The sequence below is a fragment of the Clavelina lepadiformis genome, chromosome 3 (genome assembly GCF_947623445.1).
Source record: "Clavelina lepadiformis chromosome 3, kaClaLepa1.1, whole genome shotgun sequence".
NCBI lineage: Eukaryota > Metazoa > Chordata > Ascidiacea > Aplousobranchia > Clavelinidae > Clavelina > Clavelina lepadiformis.
This window is the reverse complement of record NC_135242.1, coordinates 19,530,437-19,553,081: the sequence shown is the minus strand read 5'-3', so window position 1 is coordinate 19,553,081 and position 22,645 is coordinate 19,530,437. Positions and strand designations below refer to the sequence as shown.

Genomic DNA, 22,645 nt, shown 5'->3' with positions numbered 1-22,645 from the left:
GATGCAATAATACAAGACTGTGGATTTAATTTGGTTACAAATAATTTTGAATTATTTTGCCACAGTGATTAAATTGTGAAATAATCCTTGATTATGCTTAATTTTTATATGAGATAAACTGTGACATATGCAGTAATGCCTAAAGACCATCTCTTGGTTGGTTGCTTTGTATTCATTCAATGGGCATATTCTTTAAGTTTCTGTAGATAGTTGTCTGAAGACCTTAGCATGAATTAAGGCTATTTTATAGAGACTAGGTCATAGTATTATAAATCTTTATAATACTTAAGATAAGCTGTGACATTTGCAGTAATGCCCAAAGGCCATCTCTTGAGTGATTGCTTTGTATTCATTCAATAGACATATTGTTTAAGTTTCTGTGGATAGTTGTCTGAAAATCTTAACATGAATTAAGGTTATTTTATAGAGGCTAGGTCATAGTGTTATAATTCTTTATTGAGTATATGGTGAGAAAATATGAAAACGGTGCTGCTTTTTAAAATTTGTCATTCCATTTCCAAGGATATTTTATTTTTTTGTATTTTGGATATAAAAATCTCGTTGAACTTCTGTCAGTTCTAAATGTGTGGTGAAATAATTTACCTACACTGCTAGAGCAAATGAAAGTCAAAACGATTTTTGCCTTTGTCTAATCCCACTATTTTGTCAAGCAATTTTCTGAAAATAGTATTGTTCCTTTTATATTACTATAGACCTGCAGTTGAATAGTTTGGTTTTGTGTGTTCAAATTTTGTATGCATAATAATGCCATGTTTCCGTTGTCTGTATTTTACCTTTTACCCATCCATGTTTTGACGTGTTCATATTACAGGTAGGAAAAGTTGCATGTGCTTTCAGGATTTAGGTTGGACGTTTTGGCCTAATTTTACCCTTTTAAACCGTAATGGCCAGTTAAATTAGACGGCGCCGTTGAACTTATTAATATTTCATACAGAATCAATTGAATGCTACAAGGTGAGCACCGTCAAATAAATTTAATTAAACTCAAATGAACAGTGCTATGTAAATACAGGTTATGCGTTTGATAACATTTGTTATAGTATCGCCAAGGTGCATGTAAATACAAATTAATACTGTTTATTAGATCTGTCCGCCCGACCGTTTGTTTACTGTTGAAATTACTTACTGTACAGATGTACTTAAAAAAACTAACTGTAGTGTGAGATAAACCGAATTTGATGGGTTTTTGAAGTCTGTTTGATTAAAATTGATCGGTGTGTCACCACTAGGAAATATATGCTTAAACGCCGTCTAGCATCTATAGCGGTTTGTTGAAAGCAAACTTCTACTCGGACTCGATGCCTCAGCAAAATAATGCAGTTTTGTTTTCGGCTTGACGTTTGTTGGATAGCGCCAGTTGCCATCAAAACCATTGTTTTAGATTTACTACAAAGCGTCACTATGAAAAAAAATAGTTTTAATTTATAACTGAGCTGTTAACAAATCGTACGTATTTTCAGACTCCCCAAGTATAATGGAAAAAATTATACGTCAAGCGAAAATATTTAATGAAGCACGGAGACAGCTGTAGTGCAATTTCTGAGCTTGGCAAATGCAGTACATTGTTTGCAGGCAAAACGATTACGACCACATTGGTTGTTGTATGTGTATACGTTGTAGGAGCCAGCCAATAAGAAATAATTTCGTCGTTATGGGCGTTTAAGACGCTAATTTTCGTTCCAGACGAGTCTTATGTACCGTCTAAACACAAAACACGATGATTCACTCCCTGTATCATCAGAAGTTAGACTTTGAATTTATCAGATGCATTTGTCTTGCCGTTGCTATGATGACTTTGTAGTGTGAACAAGGCTGTATTCGGCGCCAGGCGTAAAGTATGAATAATGGGAGTATTGCTTTATTTGCTAGGAATATACCAGCATGCTAAAATAAAATACTTCGCGCTATAAAGTTTCGTAATCCTAAGTTGTTGTTATTTCAAGAAGATCATTATGTGTTTTGAAATAAATATAGCTATAACCGCAAATGCGTTTCGGCTGTCGGTAAATATTTTGGTTTGGGGATATGCCCAGGAGGTGTGTACCAATTGCACATTGCGGTAATGCAACACTTCCGTTTGAGAAGGTATTTAAACGCAATTTTCCGAGAAACAATTTTGTTATCACTTAGAAATAATAGCTACGTGCGTTTCCGTCTCATCATTGGGCGTCTTCCTCTGCTGTATTACCTCGCTTGCAATAGCACAGTAATGCTTAAAACGTACGCTAAGTAGCTGCAGTAATAGCGCTCCTCATTGTATTGCCGCTTGGAAATAGAAAGTATTATTTTAGTGAAACCACACCGCTTTGCTCGATTATCATGGAACAGTTTTTTGAAATTCCTGAATTTTTTCCCAGAAGCGTCCAAGAAATACGTAAGTAGCAAAAGTTAATCGATGAGCAATTCTGCCATGATTTTTTTTGCAAGTATCGATGCTGCTTTTCAGTTTATTTTACTCCTGTTAGCGCTTTTCGATATAATCGTAAATGATATTAATGCAATTTTTTGCTATGGTTGGCAGATGACGTCTCCCGCCAGTTATCATAAAAACAATCCTTGAAGCACTGCGTTAGCTCTAAGTCCGTCTTGCTACTATATATTGTATATTTAGTTTTTCTGCTAAACTTAGTTTCATATGGAGTTAAGTTTGGCTCCAATATGCGTGTGGTTTCTGCGTGAGTGTGTGTGTGTCAACGTTTATCTCCCAATGGTGTGTACATATATTTAATGGTGACCGAACCCCACGCTCTTTCTTAGTACTGGAGATTACACCATCGTTTGAATTTTCTTGAAATCGATTTTTAAACCGACCAACACTTAGAAGCGCACCGACTTGTGAAGATTGTCAGATACGATGACCATAAGGTTTCTTCTCTTTTTAGAGATGCTTTTTGCATTTAGGATGTATGAAAGTCGTCAAACAGAAACTTTCTTCAGAGTTTATGGCCTGAAAACAATATTATCGAAACTTACAAGTAAGGCAATGAAACTAAAAAAAACAAGCACCCACCATTATGGTTCTGTATAATCTTGTTGCATGTATAGGTTAAACGATAGTGTCCGTTGTAGTTCTTGGTAACCCTATATGACGAGAATCTAAAGTACTGAAGTGACTGTACATATATTAATGCCATGTCGGTATGACATTTAATGCTCAGAAGACGCCCTATCTTCCTAAAACGGTTTCCTATCTTCTCAGCAGATGTACAATATATATTGTAGGTCGCAGGGTATGTTTTCTGTATAGAAAAGGGTAGAATGTTCAACCCGTTATTTGTTTACTTGGTGAGATTAGGACAAGATATGACAAAACTTTTTTTATCTGAAATGCTGTATCTTGTGGTTGGGGCGAACAATAATAATTATAAATTAATTGTATATAAAAGCTAGCTTTTTTTGTTAAAATAATGTTTAGACGTTGTATTGATTTTTGGTGTTTATGTGTGTTTATGATCTAAATAAATATACAGTATATATATGACGAATTAACCTCGAACATTTTTCATATAAGTTTCTCAATGAACAACCACCACCCCGGTATAACGTTTACACGCATTTGACCCGTCTATAAATAGTTGCTTTGAAGGCTGGGTTTATTTGTTTTCCGCTTACTCGCTGGTAATGATGTGTCGTTTTACTCTTCCGGTTTTATCATTAAAACTTCCTCTTGCCTTACATTTTACGTCCGGTAACTTCCGGTTTATATTTCCGCTGGAGAAAGGTTTTTTATCGGATAAGCACGATAATAGTATATACTATATATATATCATACTTTTAGAAATTTAGAATGTAGCTTTTCAACCCTAAAAGCGATCGTTTCTGTCAAACTTTTTAAATTGCTCTCCTGCCGTTTTCACCCCTGAGGCTCTTTATCTCATGGATTTAGCGGTTGCGCGGATTTGCCCGAATGAAGGGGCTTAAATATCGTTTGGGTTCCACCTAATGCGCTTTCACCTTTCGTCCTTGCAACTCTATATGGGTCTGGTTGGGGAGTAATATATGCACTTTGTTTCAACTGTATCATGTCCGTAAATATTTTTAATATCTATTTGGTTATTTTGCAAAAATTCATCTCATTTTCTTCACCCCAACATAAATACCATAAATGACAGAGAGCAAGCGCGTCACGGCCGTCACGTGATTGGGGTCAACGACCGAAGAGAAAAAGGAAAAGGCCTAAAACGCTCTTTGTTCCTCCTACAAACTGGGTATATGTCTCTTTGTTTTGGTCTATTCATCCACTCTTTCACAAACCGCTTGGTCACGTACATTGCTTTGTTGGAAAAATTTAAGTTCGTTCTCATTACTATTTGCTTTAGTCATTTCGGGTTTTCACACTGTTATTAAAGATTAATTATTATCTGTATTTTTGACGAAAACTTGTCAGACGAATAAAGTTTGATGCGTTTTGAATAATCTTGTCTACTCGTCTTTCTTGCACACACCTTTTTTGTTTTGGTCCGATATTTTTGCTCTTTTATTTTTTGCTTTGGCCATGTATCATGGTATCGATTGAAGTTTGTATTGTGAAAGGCTGATTGATATTTATTTTGATCTAATTAGCTGAAACTCATACAAACAGCAGTTTAACAGTCATGTTAATAAGCTGTATGATAAGCTTTGTTAATGACTTTGTAGACGACCAGGTTGCTTGGAATTAACAGAATCATTATAATAATCTTCGTGGGCCGCCTCTTTCCCCCCAGCAGACCGCATTGTTGTGTCGGCCGGGAGATTGTGCAAACATATGACGTCATTAGCTTCAGTCCACTCGAAAGCCCATTACCGTCGCTGAAGGCCTTCTCGAACGCCATTGTCCCTGGACTGAACGAGACCTCTCTGCCGCGCAAGCCCAGATACTTGATTTATCGCCGAGCTTTTTCGCTCGGCTTCGTCTGGAGATTAGCGACAGGCCTGACGCGGCTCTCGGCTGTGTACCAATCGTGTTCTCTCGTCAAATCACCTTGTCAACCGGTCGAGTGCGAAATGCTGAAAAACTTGCACTTGTAAGCTAACCAGAATAGAGAAAACTGTTAGCTTGCTACCTCGACAAACGTAAATGTTTTTCCAGCATGTTTGAATTACTCGGTCAAGGCGTGCCACGTACCATTTATAATATTTCAGCTTATCAACCGCCTAAGAATCTTATAGTTTAGTGGGTGAGTTTAGCCTTAGTTAGAACTCACTGTGCTTTGGTTAGTACCATCAGGAACAACGCGAAGGTCATTGTAGATAGAATAGAATTATATAACATAGGTAACAGGATATAACAGTATCCTGTTGCGCCCATTCAACAGTACAGGCTAGATTTGTAGCCTAATTGCCTTGAAATAATATTAATGCGTGATAACGTGTGGAATGTCGAGGTTTGCCACAAACAGCAGGATATCTCTGGATTATAGCCTTAACACAAACTTTTGAACAGAACAGCTTATTCAGATACCACGTGTACCGGCCCGGGAAATAAGGCGTTACATAATTTTCTCATATTCGACGACAATCTCTCGCTTTCATTGGACAAAAACATGACGACGTCGCTTTGTTATTTACACAGAAAGCTCGCTTTAGACATTACTTTCACCCAAGAACGTTGTTTGATTTATCATGTACTTTCGTACTTCGAAACGCGCTTCTTGGCAACTTTTAATAACCGGGTATTTACTGGAATATGCCAAGAGGCTCGTTTCAGTCGGACTAAATATCGTCGGGTATACGTGAGTTTGTTTAATGACAAGCTAGAATTTTCACTCTTTGCGACTGTAATGATGAGTAAGTGTCCTCGCTTTTTCGCTGTGGCTAGCGACATTCGAAATTGTGACATTTTTGCCTTATTCTCTTGTTGCAGATACAAGAATTATTGTATATATGCAAGACAAAAGGGTTACATTACCAAGTGAAAACAACGTGTTCACCACCAAGTCTTTAAGGAATTAATTTTCAAGGTGCAAGGATCACGCCGTGTACTAAATGTATGACGTCGTTCAAAGATTTATGACGCAATGAACGTAAACTCCCGCGTGAAAAGTTGTTAAAACTGGTACTTTGTATAGGTGATTTTTAAAGTACGGATGACGTACGTAACGTTAGTTTGTAACTTAAGTTGGATCAACGTCAGAGTTATTATCATTAGTTTCAAATTCTTGACAAGCATTCCAAACCGAGGGTGTTATCGTAAATGCGACATAGGCTACACTTAAACATTTGACGCTGTTAGTAATCTGTGAGGCAGCAAATGATAATGATTCGTTTTAGGCTGTTGTACCGATGCTTGATTTTGCTTGGAGCATCCGCTGTTTTTCCTATTATGGTAGCATGAATACGACTATTGGCCAGTGAAGTACTGTAGTTATCCCGGCTTTAAACATGACGGTTTGTGTCTGGAGCATAAGCTCATCTGCAGCGTGTAGTTGTCAGCCTCTGTCGCCACAATCCTTTTTAATTAAAGCGCTTGTAATTGCATCCAAATATAACGGCGATTCGTCGCTATTCCTTGCGGCGAAGAAACGCGCGGTATTTTCCGCGAAATTGCCTGGTCTATAAATCACTGCGCTTAGTAAATTTCGTTATCTTCTAGAGGTTTTCACTCAAATCTTTCCTTATTTGGCTTGTTTACTCCGCGTATTCGTGAGAAATGGAATTATAGCCGTGGCAAAACTATTAACGGTCAGACGACGTTGCCGAAATACAGACTACAGTGATATTCCAACGCACTATCATACGTTAATAGACCAAGCAACCAGCTTTACCTCAAATATTTACATATTCTGATGAGCTTACTTAGCTTCCACAATATCATTTGATTGTAAGGTTATGGAAGACAAAATTTTTCTATTTTTTGCAGCGAGCTTTCCTGGAACAAACCCGCAATAAAAGTTTTAAACGTTCTAATTACGATATTTTATTTGCTTTTTTTTATTTGCTTTTTTAATCATAAAGGTAATGTTCTTTTGGACTTTTTTGGATTAGTCGCAATTTGTGATAAAACGATGCCAAAGATAGCTGTCTAAGCCTCGGGGGTTAGAGCGTAGACTGTTAACGCTGGTTTTTGTTACTAACGGTTTGTTTTACTTGAAGCGACTGCGAATTACGCGTGTTAATGCATGTATTATTCCAGACGACGTAACTCTCGTTAAGTAAGACAGCCAGTTGCTTTGCGATTTTTTTTAACTTAGCAAGTGTGCTGAAAAGGTAGCATGCAACCAGAACTTCAAAACTGGAAAACAAATACTTCTTTTTAAAAAGCGTGTTTTCGAAGTGCAAAATTTTATAGTACATTATGAGCACATCTTACACTTTTTGGTTTTCACAAGGTTTTTTAGTATAAATTAGTGACTTGTGCTGTACCATTAATTTTTGTGGCACTTGGAAATTTTTGTATTATCCACCCAATGTACTAAGATTGTGAGAGTCAAGTTATTTATGATGCAGGTATAGGTTTTGTATTGCTTAGAAAGCGACGTTATAACCCTAATCCGTGGGCTACATTTGTACATCGTCGGGAGCCAAAGTATTCAGAACATTTGCAGAGCATGCGGACGCCCAGCTTTTGTTTACGTTTCAAGGCCTTCTGGAAGGTTTTATGATATCGTATCGATTCCTTGCTCTGCTGCGACTGGATTGTGTTTGCTGTTGCGCCCTAACGTTGTTAGATTGACCATTTCGTTGTTTGATAAGGGTTTGCCAGCCAAGATTTTTGTACCTGAGGTTACGTTACTGTAGCGTTGTAAGCAAAGTATGTATGTTACAAGGCTTGCCAGATGATCAGTATAATGCAGAGTTGTTTTACGACATCGGGATTAGATGAAAAGCTAAAGTGATTTTTTATGTATGTCACTATTTTCTCACGGCACTCGTTGCCCTTTATACAGTAGTTAATACGTTCTTATCCTTTAGAGAAGTACTGTGCGTGCTTGCTAGGGCCACTGTATGTTTTAGTTGGTTTTTCAAGTTGTTATAAACACTGGTCAGCGAACGAACCAAAAGCCTCCACCACGTCGATCGTGCCAACTCAAGTCCGTGTGATGTTCGGTTAATAGGGAAAGTGTTAATGCCCTAACAACACTCGAGTTACTCGTGGCAACCAGCAAGAAGGCTGTGTATTTCTGACGCCACGTAGGTAGCCGGAAAAAAGCAAAAGCTCAGCAGCTTTGCCGAACTGTACTCTGCATCGCTTTTTGTGTCATTGCGTTGTTTTTGGCCACGCCTCCAGCCGCAAGTTGCCTTCTGAAGACGACACCCTTACCCGTCGACGTGGCTCTCCACACCCTAAGCAGCAATTTGGTCTCCAACGCGTCTTGGCTACCTACCAATATTATAAGCTTGCACGAACGTAAGCGCCAAGTCACCGGCAGCTTCGCAACGTGCTTTTCATATCTTCCACTTCCTGCATTGTCTTAACCTTGATCTCCTTCTCTTTCCTCCCGCATCCCGATTTCCTCCTGCTTATTTAGCTCTCCCACTGCTTTTGGTCGCTTTTTTCGCCAAAAATTCTCAGTTTCAATTACCCCGAAATCCCCTTCCCTTTGCTTGCTTGATATCAGCTGAAGCTTCATACCTGCGCTCTGCTTTGCACTGAAATGGAGAGTATGTATATATGGTTGTGCAGATACTCCGTTGCTTTTGTGTCGTTGCTGTATGCTTTGATCAGTTAAAAGTTGCATAAAGGGCTAAATGTTTTGCGTTACTTAATAGCGTAATTAAATATTAACCATAGCAATTACAGCGCCGGTAATTTCATGGAATTGCAACAAATTGTAAAGAGTAAAACCAAGAAATTTAATGTCAAAAGCACTAGCAGTATAACTAAATGCAGGAAAAAATAACCAAGGTATAATGAAAGTTTTTATTATTTTGCAGCTCACGGTGCCGGGTGTGTGACTCCGGCTGCAGCAAATGTCGCTTCGCTCACAACGTCCCAGTTGGCAGTCGGCCAGCTGCCCAGCATGCAGCAACTGCCCCAAATCCGTGATCCAGAATGGCTGAAAGTTGAGGTAAGGCTTATCATAGATATCTTAAAATGGCGATGAACGAAATCAAAATGGCGTCTTTTTTGTACTTTCATTCCGTTTTGTAGTTGAGAGAAATACGCGACAATGGTGTTTGGTAACCCAAACCGCAAGTATAAAAAGAACCCACACTTTGGAAGACATTGTAAAAGTTATTTGTGATAAATGTGACAACAAAACCTATTAATGCATAATAATCTCTATACGTTGTAAGCTTCAGGTGTTGGGTTATTACAGAATTCTAAACGGTTACGATAAAAATTACCTGGAGGATGTGAGCCTGGTAAGAAAGGGTAACTGTAAAATGATTGGTTAAACCTCATCACTGACCAAAAAATGGTCGCGCTGCGATGGCATTAGCGCAGTAGCTTGACCCAGTAAATCTCAAACATCAAAACACACTTGTAAGGTCGATAGGTGCATCAACACGCCGTGCATTTGTCTCTAGAGGCTGGTACTTTACAGGGTTATTTGGTTAAAACTTGCTGTTTGTTTCACATCTGTTCGAAAACAGCGGGTAAAAGACGATATGAAAAAAGAAAGCTATTCTTTCATCTCCCGAGATTTAACCATCATCTCAGTGGGATTGCTTTTGAATGCTCTGAAACATGGCTTGGTTGTGTTTAAATTTTTTAAGAGTTTTGAAACATATTTTGGACTAGGGCTTGTTCTTGCTGTTGCTTCCTTGTTTATTAAAACAGAATTCACCACACATTAAAATGAAACAAGTTTAAATATTCACTTCAGTCAACAATTAATTATCACCTTTTTTACGCATACTAAAACAAGTTGCTATTTTAAATGTTTTTTCCTTATTATGTGATGATATTTTCCTCTTATTTTCATCCCAGGTTTGCCGAGAATTCCAGCGCGGAGCTTGCAAGCGCACAGCAGATGAATGCAGGTACGCACACCCGGGTAAGAACATTCAAGTGTCGGCGGATGGAAAAGTTATTGCTTGCTTCGACGCGCTTAAGGTGAGCGAATTTTTCCCTTTGAACGATTTAAAGCTCAAATTGTTTCACGCACTCGACCTTTCGAGACTTTACGTGTCTATCAATAGGCAGGATTGTGTATTTGTGTTGTCCTTTAGTGATGAGAACCAGATAAAATGCGAAGTTTTGAAGTCTATTAAGAAGGTTGACACTTTAAAAGGCATTTGAAATCTTGGTGGCATGACGTGAACGAATTTTTTCTACATGCAACTGTCCGGGGTAGCAGCATGCTAACTCTGTAGTTTCTACCCAGTCCGACCTTCAGATGAAATTTGTTGAAAAATATAATGGGTATAATGACGTTATTATCTTGCCCATCGCCTGCTAATCGAATGTGATTGACGTCGACAGTGACGTCATGTGAACTGGCATCGATGGATGTCGGTCACAATGGGGTCGTTTCATTTGTTCTCGAAATAATACGTTGCCGGGCACAAACAGCTCCTTTTATTAACGCCACTTTGCAGTCTCACGTAGCACTTTTACAAGAGCACACTGTGTGTGGTTGAACAGCGTAAGAGCTGTTATCGCTGTCGCTTCCCCCTTGTCATTAAAAAAGGCTTTCTGCAAACTCTCTTTCTAAATCGAACCGATTCTAAATATCTTCCTAATGTACGGCCCATTCAGTTTGTTTTTGTTGTAAAAATGCTCACATATTTTCATGCCTCAAATCTTTACCAAGGGGAGCGCCCTGCATTATGGGGCGCGAAACAATCTCGTTTTTAGAAGTGCTTATTCAAAATTCCGCGTTCGTCGGTTGTATTGCTAATTCTGAGATTGTGCAAGCCACCGCCGTTTCCAGTTCAAACCGGATGCAGTCCTGAGACTACACAAAGCCTGTTTCGTTTTAAATTTATGGCTATAAGTTCCAAGCTGGATTTTATACCTGTGTTAATTACGCGTTGATTTAACCCTACCAAAGATTACTTAATACTGATGACTATTGGTTTTTGTCAAGTGATGGCGTATTTTATGAAACTGGGCATTTCTGCTTTTTTGACCTTTGCAGTACTTTAACCGAATCACGTAAAACCTTTGCCAAATCTGTTATGTAAAACTGCAAAGCCGAATATATTTCTGTTCGCTAAGTATCTCAGCAGTTATTGCAACAAGATTTTACATAAAGATTTTATTTAGTTTCGTTGCACTACGGCCATTATGCTGGGGTCTCAATACCGGATGGACCGAATACAGACCATTTAATTAACCATAAAACGGGACATAAATAATTTAGTGCCTAGTTGCAAAAAAATTCATTTATAAGGCAGCATCGCACGTTTTACACCGTCGGCTTGCTCTAATCCGCCTTCAGCTCTCACACAAATATTTACAAATAAAGCGCTTCGTTCGTCTTAAACAGCTTTTCGCCAACCGAAATTATTTGGACGGCTTCAGCGTTTCCCACACGCCCAGTTATTTACTGAAGCGATAATACATCGCTTTATTGCGAAATCTTAACAACCAATGTGGCTGAAATGTGTAAAGTCCTTATAAATTATAGTTACTTTGGCCGTAAGGCTTTGCTATCGTATTCAGTCCACATGCTACACAAATCGTGAGCTACACTGGTTGAAATCTCGTCCAATTATTAGCATAGCCATAGTGGTGCAGAACACTAGATGTAGATTTTATCTAAAATGGGCCAACTCTTTTTTGTCGTTCCAAGGTTGAAAGGAAGGAACACATTTTATTTATTTAACTTTCTTAAGGATGACATAAGTCATAAGATGATGAAGCCGTCCTCCATTGGCTTAACTACTACCAACAGGGCAGTAGACAGTTATTCTGTCTTTGCGAATAAAGCGGATGGCGTCGTAAAAACGCGCCCTTAGATTAGGGAACACACAATGTTTTCCAACAGCACCATGACGTTGTAGATACAAAAACGCGGAATGAGTCACGTGACTTTTGGGCTGAACCACTGAGTAAATTTTGTTTTCTCCTGATACCGGACGTGTTCGATGCCATAAGACGGCAATAATAGGGCTTATGTTTGCCCAGACATATCTGGACGCTTTTAACAATGGATCTGCTGCAAATATTGGGTCGCTTTCTTGTTCAATGCGCGTCTAATCAACCGAGGTGTTGCTACACTGTAAAGCCACGTTCATTAGTTTCTCGTCTTGTTTGTGCTTTGTGGCAATGGAAAATTCCGTTATCGAAAAATGCCAAGGAAATAACATGCTAACGGAGCGAAGTCACAAGCAACCTACTTGATCCTGCCAAATTCATCTTGTTTGGTTTTTAATCCTGTCGGTATTCGGCTATGCGATATTGTCATGAACGAGTAAAGCGTTCGAATCAATATACCGCCGAATAAACACATCGATCTAAATACATACACCCAAACCATCACTTTACCGACGCGGCAATCAATCGGACACGATCGCTATCATTTAAGATAAGGTTAAGTGAATCCGTTGGACTTGACAGTCACGTAATCTAAACAAGAATTAGCCACGTTTGCGCGCGATGTCTGCGGTCGTTATCTGAGAACGTTGGTGACTCATTCCTCGTTTGGCCTTGAAAAATTTCGACCTGTCTATTTCGCTGTTTCTCGCCGTTGATGTGAAAGACCTTTTCCGACGTTCCCGATAATTATCCTATATCGCCAATGCTTGTCTTGTGAGATGCCATCTTCGATGGTTAACGGTAAATGGTTGTAAAAATTTTAGCTGTCTTTGAACAGAAGCTGATTGTACATTGTAAGTCGAAATGGACGGCGTTTTCAACAATCAAGTAGATTTTGAACGTCTTTGCGATTGTAGATACGACTGGTGAAGAGAATTCTGAAACCTTTTTTGAGTATTTGTTGTTTGTATCCTTGGTGGAATCGTATATTTGTATAACTTACCAAAACAATAAAACTTACGGTTTTGATAACCTGCTAACCTGTCGTTAGTTTATCGCCTGGCGTGAATCTGGTTCCGGTTCCTTAGCACTTATTTGGTTTCTTATTCATTATCGTTAATCAACTTACGAATGAGAAAGTAAATGGTTCCCGGTCGATTCAACCCAAAGACTATTCGACTCATAAATGTTGGTTGGGTCGACCTGGTTTAGTGGTTCTGGAGTGGATCGACTGGGAACCATTTACTTTCTCATTCGTAAGTTGATTAACGATAATGAATAAGAAACCAAATAAGTTCAAAATAAATAAATAACTATAAGTGTAGTTTGTAACCAATTGTTTTCCGCGAATAAGAAACCAAGAAACCGGTAGCCATCTTCTCGCCGTAAATCATCCTTATTTTGGAAAGAAACGCCATTTTAATCATTACAAAAAGTCTCCTTTGTCACTGTAGACGCAAGTGTCTGTGGAAACTACACACCCGTTGTATCTTGGTAATAAATTTTCGCTCCACGCGATCGACGGGCGTTAATTCGGCAAAATAAACGGTTCGAAACTTTCCGCTCAGCTGAGCGTCTGTCGTTGATATTGTGATTTATCTTGCCGTGTATTTTGTAAACTCCAAGGAAACCGAAAAAGCCGCACCATAAATAATAACAATCGCTCCTATTTTGCTAAGGCACCGTTGCTCATTTGCTTTCACAAGTTGCCGTGCTAGGTATACGTGGCTATTGTACAGTTTGCAGCAATGCTACCACTTTGCTAAATCCTATGATTAGTGGAGATTGAACAAGAATACTTGTTAGGTTAATTACGTCCATGGTCTCAGCCAAATCCACAAATTGTGCTCAGCGCAACGTGGTTCGTGATAATCCCACACGTACGTGACTGAGGTTCGCCTCTCCTGGAGAGGCAGACACCGGACAGCTTGTTAAAACACCGTAAAGACGACTTGATTCGTTACATTACATAAACAGATGCGGCGAAACAGTAGATTACAATGGTCAGGTTTCCTCATGAATTGTAGGATTATATCAAGCTGCGCCGACGCGTAATCCCACTTAACCTTGAGGTATGTTGTACCGGTTGCAAATAAAATGTCAGCGGCATACTTGATCTCATCAAATCCGAGCGGCAGTGTCTTGCATCCGGGACCATATTTATTGTTTTCTTTTGAATACATTTTCCTGATTACCTTAAACTAATCTTAAAGCTTGAAAATTATTTGAAAACAATATGGAAAGTTTTTAGAGTCACCGGCGATGTGGTTGGCTTTATACTTGAAAATCTCGGTTTATCCTCGTCGTGTATCTTGTCTGGTATATGTGGTGCCTCACTAAACTTTTTTCAATAAGAGTTGATAGATTGAATTATGATCGATTGTACAAATGTTTTAGGACCACTTTATCAAATCCCATAAAGCGCGACACGCACTTAACGTCCTTCAAATGCTAAATCAGTACCAGTGCTCTCCGAAAGTTAGGCTACAAAGTTTAATTAAACCCTGGTTCCACTTTAACCCACCGAACCACACTTTATGTCTACATTAGCTGGAAATCTAACCCCTTTGATCCTTTATGAATTGCAATTGGCACAAACGTAATCCCTCCTTGCAGCAAACGACTTTTTTAAAAGCTCTCTGGGGACCGGATCTGTATCTCACAGACATATCGTTGTACCCTGTGTACCACGCTAATGCTTTATCACTGCTACCACAAGTTAACCAGATGATAGATTTAATATATATGACCACAGTAGCTTTTTCATAAACGGCTGTCGTATGCTATCCGGTGCCGATTGATCATGTGTAAGCGGCATTGATTGATCATGGAACTGCTCGTATTGATTTCCCAACTCATGACGCCGATCAACATCAAAACCACCTAATTGAAATTGAGTATACAGGAAGCGTTTGGAACTGATTTCATCCATAAGTGCGGTGTATATTGGTCCCATCGTTGCGATGTTCATTATCAGTGTATTGTTTAATTAACTGCAGAAGTTAACGAGGACGTGTAATGCTTGGGAATAAATGCATTTGTAAGGGTGTTGAAGGACCCAAAGCCTCCATAATCGTCTCGCTTTATGTCTGCCTCTGGCAGAAAGTCGACTTAAAACGGACGTCAAGCGAGCTCTCGCCATTAGCACAACAACGGTCCCTCTTAGTACAGCAGCCCGCTGGCTCACAGACCTTTGCCAAATCATTCTAAACGTACCGTACAACCTTGTTCAGCACGCTGATCCTTTTCACAAACCTTAAACCGCTAATGGCTTGTAGCTCGAAAAAATTCGACGAGATTGCAAATTGCGCCCCGGCCACAGACGAGCACCCTTGCTTGTCTCAGTCTAAATGCAGCGCTGTGGATTTTGGAGGGCACGTTGTGACGAGAGAGACGCGCTTGACTATCTTCAAGTGACATCAAGTATTCTTCTGTATCACAGATGTGGCACGATTTGGGATTAACTTTATTTGCGAAATAGCTTCCAAAGACTTCTATTGCTGGGACTCGAACAAACCTTCTTTATATATCAACGTCCGGACTATCTGAAATTAAATCTAAGAGCTTCGGGCTTGATTTTGTCTTGGATGGGTTATTAATCACCCTTTGTGTTGTCGTCGTCTTCAAGATTACCAAAAAGCTTTTGTTTTTTCGAAATACCACGAACTTTTTTCAAGTGTGTTCAAGAAAATGATATGTCAAGGGTGCGTTTTAAAGTTATGCATTGCTTTGACCGTCGTCAGTATCGTACCAAGAACCTGCCTCCGGTCAGAAATCGTAAATTTTTTCACGTTTGCCTTCGTAGAAAAGTCACAAGTGCGAGCGTGACGACGAGTGCGAGCGATCGAAATTATTTGTTTTAGGTTCAGCCAAATCACTTCAGCGTTAAACGAGCTGATTTTCAATGCGACGTTTGTGTTTCGATAATCTCACGTACCGTAGCTTTGAAATTGATCGTCAAAGTATTGATAAACGCGCCAATCTTTGACTAGAATTTGCTCGGAGATGGCGCTGGATTAACCCGAAATCATCGGTGCGTGACCGCGAAGTCTACCGGCGTAGCCAAACAAATTATTCAAGTTTCTCCGCTTTTAACGGGGATTGAAAAATCGGTTTCTGTTGTGCATAAGCATGTGCTATCAACCAGAATTTTCGCTTTGGTCTCCTTGAATGTAATATACATTAGAACTGTTTCCATTTTCTGTAACTTTTGTTTATATCGTAAGTCCTAAGATTTTAATTTAAACATTTCTTCCCCCTTAGAGTTTATGTGTACAGTTTTAATGTAGGCTACATTACGTGAATCATTTAGGTAATGCCGATTGATCCCTGCCATATTCTCTCGTATCTTGGTAGGCGTTTGAGTCGAATACACTCGTATGAAGTTCACTTTCTATCTTGTTGATGATTTTTGATACGATCTTATGACACCGTTGCTCTCTCATGCGTATAATAAGCGGTGGTAATAATACCGTAAGGTGGCAGTAAAGACACATAATTTAGTAATTATAGTTAAATAAAATTGATCTTTACATCATTCTGTTGTAGTGGTTGCGTCTGCCTATTCATGAACGTGTAATTGGTGTCTGTTTCCTATTTCACCATAGATGTTTTTGGCAAAGCAACAGGTTTGTTTTGAAATACGGAACATTCCGTGTTTCTATTGCTCCCAATCATGTCAAAGTTACACAGTTAAGTTGAAATTTCAAAATTTGCAATTAAAAAATTGCTCTCTTGCTTTGTAAGGTTTGTGAAAACATGGTAACTCAAATGAGTTAAAATAAAGGAATGTGCCGTTAAAGTTACACGCGTCAGTAAAAAGAACTTGTGACGCAGGATTTTCACAGCTCACAGTTGTTTAGGAATTTCATTTCAGTTCGACCTTGTGCTCAGTTCTGTCACACGACCATATACGGGACCGCGTGTGCCACGCAATTACCGCGCAGTGTGTACGTAGCAACAATGAAGATAGATTTTCAACTTAATATAGTTTTGGGTGGAAAGCTTGTCTTTGCTGTCACCGATGACGTCAATGAAGTTGTTCCTTTCAGCGACCTGTCATGTTATCGACTTCAACATTCAGCATATTCCTAAGTTTGAGACTGTAAAGCTAAAACCACAACATTTAACTGCGACTCTCTCTGGATATCATTTACGTCATCGCTTTAAATCCTTCAGTTTAGTAATCTTGATTAGCCTCGACTATAAAAATAACCGTTTCGTGAAAAATGTCACTAATGCGCGTATATCTTGTCACTTGTGATTACCGTAGACGTCGTTGCATACTTCTGCGTATGGCCGACGTAAGGCCACTATATATAGGCACATCTACGAAAAACTTTAATACGTCATTTTGAAATAAATGCGCAAGCTTATTACAGTATTGCACTAAATTTAAATTTCTTACATTTTGGCGTGTGACGGAAAGTATTTAAAGACTAACGTATTGCGAACTATTTCACTGCCTATGGTATGGACTAATTTACACAACGAACAATTCGTTGCTAACAGCAACGCATTGAGTAATGATTGTAGTTTTTATTGAACGCATATACATGTACATCGCGTTGCATTACAGTACTAGCGGAAGAGGGCTCAAGTAAACCGACCCGCAAAAACCTCGATTCTTTAACAAGCACGATGGACAGACGATTGCCTATAAGTAATGTTACAATCAACTTGCGAAATAACGGAGACTTAACCCTTAGCCATACAGACCCAATGGTAATGTTGCCTTTTCTTATTTTCGATGCTTCGTGACCGATAGAACGTCGTCCAATTGCAAGAGGAGAAAAATATCCGGTTCGTCACGTCATAAGGCCGCCTGATTGAATCCCCTTGAATGGGTCGATTTAAATCCTGGAGAGCAGAAAAGGCAGGAAACGGGTGTCAGTGTAAATCAGTTTAGATCGCGTGGTATCGAGGGAATCTCGGAATTGGCTGGCATTCGTGTACCACTTGACGTATGAATGGCTTGGAACGGAAAAGTATTTTGTTAATGCAGGAAATTCGGAATGTAGGAGGATTAATGAGGCAAAGGTTTATGTAAGATGAGAGTTGCGTAATTTTTAGATATGTTTTTACTTGTCTGTATTTTTATGAGTAGTGAATGCTGAGAAGAGTAAAATGAGAGTAGAGAACAATGAAGAACAGTTTCACCAATGATACAAAAGTCATATAAATACATTGCATCTTGTGTCGAAACGCTTACCTCATTTTTTCAAGATATATTTTTGCAAATTCTCACACAACTCGATTTAAAGTATTGTGCTCGGTTTCTTTCACAACAACTCCCAACAGTGAAAATTTTTTAACGAACAATTTTCTCCCGTAAAATGGGCGAAAAAATCGCTAGCGAAAGCCCGAGACGTGGCAACCAGACATCGTTGGTTTTAAATAATCGACAAGTCTGGCTGATCGTTTGTTTTTATCGTGGTCACGTCTCCGTTTTGTTTGTTTTTAGGCATCAGATGTGCCAGTCCGTTGTTTCTACGTCGGTATGCGGGCCAGTGTATGACCATGTTCGGCGTTGGGCACGCCTGGTTGAACGCAGTCGCGCATGACTGTACGTCGGCTGTCGACTCATATTTTTCAACGTTAAAATTTAGCCGATAATCCGCTATTCTCTTTAACTTTTGCTGAAATGCTTTTAAATCCGATATCCGGTGCGTTTTGTTTTTTACAACTTGGTTTCCCTAGTGTCAGCCCGACGTACTAACCCAAAACCCGCATGCATCGCTGCAATCGTACGTGCCGTGTTGCTTAAAGGTCGTCTATTACTTGTAAATGTCAGTCAGAACTGCCGGTTTTAACGCAGCACGCTATTATAGCTGACCGTTAGGCGAGCAGTTTCCGTTTCGACTTTAACACAACGCGTTACAAATTTTCAGCAGAGTTTTGACTTCTATTTTGCATTTTGCGTATAAAGTTAAAACGACCAGTGAATAGCCCAGATTATTTTTTAACTCGAAAAGCAGGAAAGGCTTCATGCTTCATACGTAAGATGTATTACTGTACTTAGATAAAGTGTGATGATTGCGAGGTTTTAGTTAATGAAAATGCAGTGAACGTAGTTTTTGTGTTAAAACCTTGTTTAAAACGAAGTATGTTTCAGTATATCTACTTGTGGAGGAAAACATCTTGTCTTGCTATTACATGTCGGTAGAGTTAAGCCAACTCCACCAGGCTTCCACGCACGTTCATTCAAACTTGCTCGTTGAAAGCGTGATATGTGTGGATTGTGTGCCTCATGGTTTTGGAGAAACAACGTTAATGGTATTATAAACGACCACAGCAAAGTCACTAATAGAATGGCAGCAGTGTAGCTAGAACTTCCTGTACGCCTTGACACAATTGCAATCTATAGATAACCTGATTTATTCACGAACTATTTTGCTCAGCATAATCAACTCAACGAATTTTTTCAAATTATTTCAAATTATTTCCAAGCGATTTGAAGACATATTCTGTTGCATTTTCTATTTAGGTTGTTGAAATATGAAGGTTATATGGTAACATAACACATGCGAGTGTTAGGTAATTGCAAAGGACAAATGTTGAGAAGAAAATGCGTACTAGTGTTATTAATCCGATTAAGCTCATTTCTCCATACTACTGTAGAACACCGTTTTTCTTGAATAGATATTTCAGGCACAGCGCTGCCCAGCATTTCTTTATGGGACAAAAACAAACGTCTAAGATCTTTCGGCGTAATTAGCCGCAGACATGTTGTTTTTGTGTTCTGTATTTTTTGCAGCCTTCGTCTTGAATTATTTTAATCGGTACGCGCTAACCTGCTATTAACTTAACTTAATGTTACACGTAATTAATGGCGCCGATGCCTCGTTAAAATTTAACGAATATCTTATTTGCTGTTGAAAACTACTTTGTCCATTATAATACGCTTATTAGAGCATGCTTGGCCGATAATAACGTCCTTCGAGTAAAATACATCTGCTTTTTAATTAAATAAAGGTTCATCGTAAAACTTTTTATTGGAATGATAATTAATCATAAGTTTAGGATTGGCAACTCTTACGCTTTCACCATCGAACGCGTATTGTTAATATATAAAAGATGTGTATAACAGGATACATAAAATACTGTTACATTGATACATATAATGTTATATATATAACCAACTTTCGAAACTTTGGTTAAGCTGGTTTTCTTAGTTGCAGGATATATAATCCGGTCAACAACGTTTAATCTGTTCTGTTTTTACAAACTAAAACAACATCCTGTTGAGATGTGCCAGATTTATTGTGAGAGTGTGTTGTATAATTTATCATGTTCAAAATGTTCGTTAGGTTCCTGAAAAATACTTAAGTGTATTGTTGTAAGTCTAACACACATAGTCGTCGTACACACCGGTCATTATCGCAATAATCTTGGAAGAAAACATACACCGCATTCAAGAAACTGAACGTAGACAGACCAACTTTTTACTGAGGTTGCTGTTTTTCCGCTTGTTGGTTTAACCTAGCCTGGTCGCAGTGGCACTGTAAAACTGTCGCAACGTAATAGGATGTAAAATTAGCTATTTGGCGAACTGTAGTCTAGCATTTGGGGACAGGGTGGTTTAGTTTACATATTAATAAACGCCACACGCGGTTGAGTTTGTTCTACATTATTTGATCGATAGTCAAGTGCTGTGTGTTGGCGCTACCTTATTTAAGTTTATTTCATACGCACGCGTATTTAATCAGCACGCGGTACGTTGTTCCTGTGTATCTCAAGTTGGAAAATCGCCATGTACGAGAAGCCCATATCGCGCCCGTACTGTAGATTAACAGGCTTCGCAACATCGTGCTTTCTACGCGCCTGGAGCAATTGTCGAGAGCTAGCAGGAGACGAAAGATTGAGGTAACGCTTCTTAAGTCGGGCCGTGAAGCATTTCGGGTTTTATGCCTGCACCATGGGCGGTCGACGTGGCCCCCTGGAAAGTGGAAAGGAGTTTGAACAAAGTGGAATGTTTGTTTGTTGAACGCGCCAACTACTGCTTGCTCATGTTTATCCTCTGAGTTGGTGAATAGTTTTTTGTGTTGGGTTGCCTGTATCCGCAGGCTTTGTTTGTGGCATTGATGGATCGAATTTTGAGATTGTTTCAATGTCTTTGAATTTGAACTTAAACTCCTATTTGGAAACGTCAATGAGCGCTTTGTTGTTAGTCTATTACCCCAAATTTAGGGTTAAAGATGGGATAAAAAAGGTGCAGATGAATAGAGAGTGTTGATGAAACAGTAATGACCCATTTACTTTCGTGAGTTAAGTTTGTTTTGTGAAACCAAGCAAGCCAGGAAAAGTGGTAGAGAAAGCTGTCGGCATTTGGCTTTTAACAGGAGCGTGGCCTGTTGCAAGAATTTTTTCCTGTGCTTATTATACAGTACGAAATCCTATACCTCGCCTTGCATTAGCAAACGTTCCAGTTGGACAGCTATCGCCTCTATACCACATGTAGCAGTACCATATAAGCGGATATGTAAATGGCGTAAAAGGGTGGTATGTGATCAATAGCCTGGCTTTAAGGTGCAGGAAATGTTATCCATTTTTTTGACGCCATTGCTTGTAAGTTGTTAACCATTGAAGCGTCACTGAAAGGAGAAAGGTTAGTCGCAAATTCAAATAAAAAAATGAAAAATCATTTGCACGGGTAAGAGCACATCCCACCATTTGAAGTGGAAACTATATTGAAAGTATGTTGGACCTTTAAATAAATTCATTCATAGTTCTCATTAAGAAAATCAGAATTTGCTTATACAGTAGCTTTAAAGGAAGTTCTGTTCAGAAAACTCGGATTGTTTTTGTTTTCCTTCAGCGAATGCATTGTTAAAATGCTGTATGTGGAAAACGAAGTAATCCAACTGATTACAAGCTCTGTCTGATATCGCAAACGTCGCTGCTAGTAGGTAAACCTTTCTCTTCACAAGTTGTAAGTTTCTCCATTCAGATCCTTCTTCCAAACCTAGCTTCAACCGTTATGAAACGAGCTGAGGAAGAAGCTACCGAACGCAGTCTTTAAATTTTGGACCATTGTGAATCGAGTAAACTAAAACATGGAAATGTCTTCCATTTCTAAAACACGGTATTGTTGCAGCTTTTCGGGCGAAGTAGAGTTACAGTAGTTGGGGCTAAGCGTTTCAACGAAAAGGCACCTGTTCTAAGTAATTAATTATTAATGCAATTATAATGAATAGTCGTTAATGGTCTTCCTAATTTTAATCCCATCAGCTAAAATTCAAACAAACATTTACCGACATTGTGTACCCAGTGACAATCGTTGAGCGAGTGCTACCATAAAAATTTATCCACTGCCATGTCGACTTGATATATGGCTGTTTGCGGGCGTTAGGGCGGACGGTTGTATAAAATTTAGATTAATATCGTCGGCGACAGATCTTTTGTAATTAATCGCCCAATAGATCAACAGTATAGCGTATTGCACAAAGACATGATTCATCTATTTCGTTTGCGTTATATGTTTGCTATGGCTGATGTAGAAATGTACTCAGAAAAGCTTCTTAGTCACAGGACAAAGGCGAGGCGATTATAGTTTACATGCAGTCTTTATGAGAGGGAACAAAGTTGTACTTTGAACTTGAATTTAAACCAGTGCTGTTAATTCACCTATGTTTCAATATTTGTACATACAGGGCCAGTTCAGATGCCAAGCACTTGCTAGAGGCCGTGTGTAGCTCATACCTAACATTTGTACGTCAGCTTTTCTCGTCTCGTCTCTTCCATAGACTGTGCAGTGTCACTTACGCCTATGTT

At 39.1% G+C, this 22,645-nt stretch overlaps 1 protein-coding gene across 7 annotated transcripts in view; it reads left to right on the top strand.

The window, feature by feature from the left end:
• Positions 1-836: 836 nt before the first annotated feature.
• Positions 837-22,645, top strand: part of LOC143450768 (muscleblind-like protein 3) — a 32,509-nt gene continuing 10,700 nt past the window's right edge. Inside the window, exons 1-3 of one of the 7 annotated variants that reach the window (XM_076951446.1) lie at positions 837-975; positions 8,878-9,011; positions 9,878-10,003. In XM_076951446.1, the coding sequence (XP_076807561.1) occupies positions 966-975; positions 8,878-9,011; positions 9,878-10,003 (270 nt within the window). In that variant the 5' untranslated portion in view covers positions 837-965. The other 6 variants (XM_076951444.1, XM_076951445.1, XM_076951450.1 and 3 more) reach the window with 6 other exon arrangements.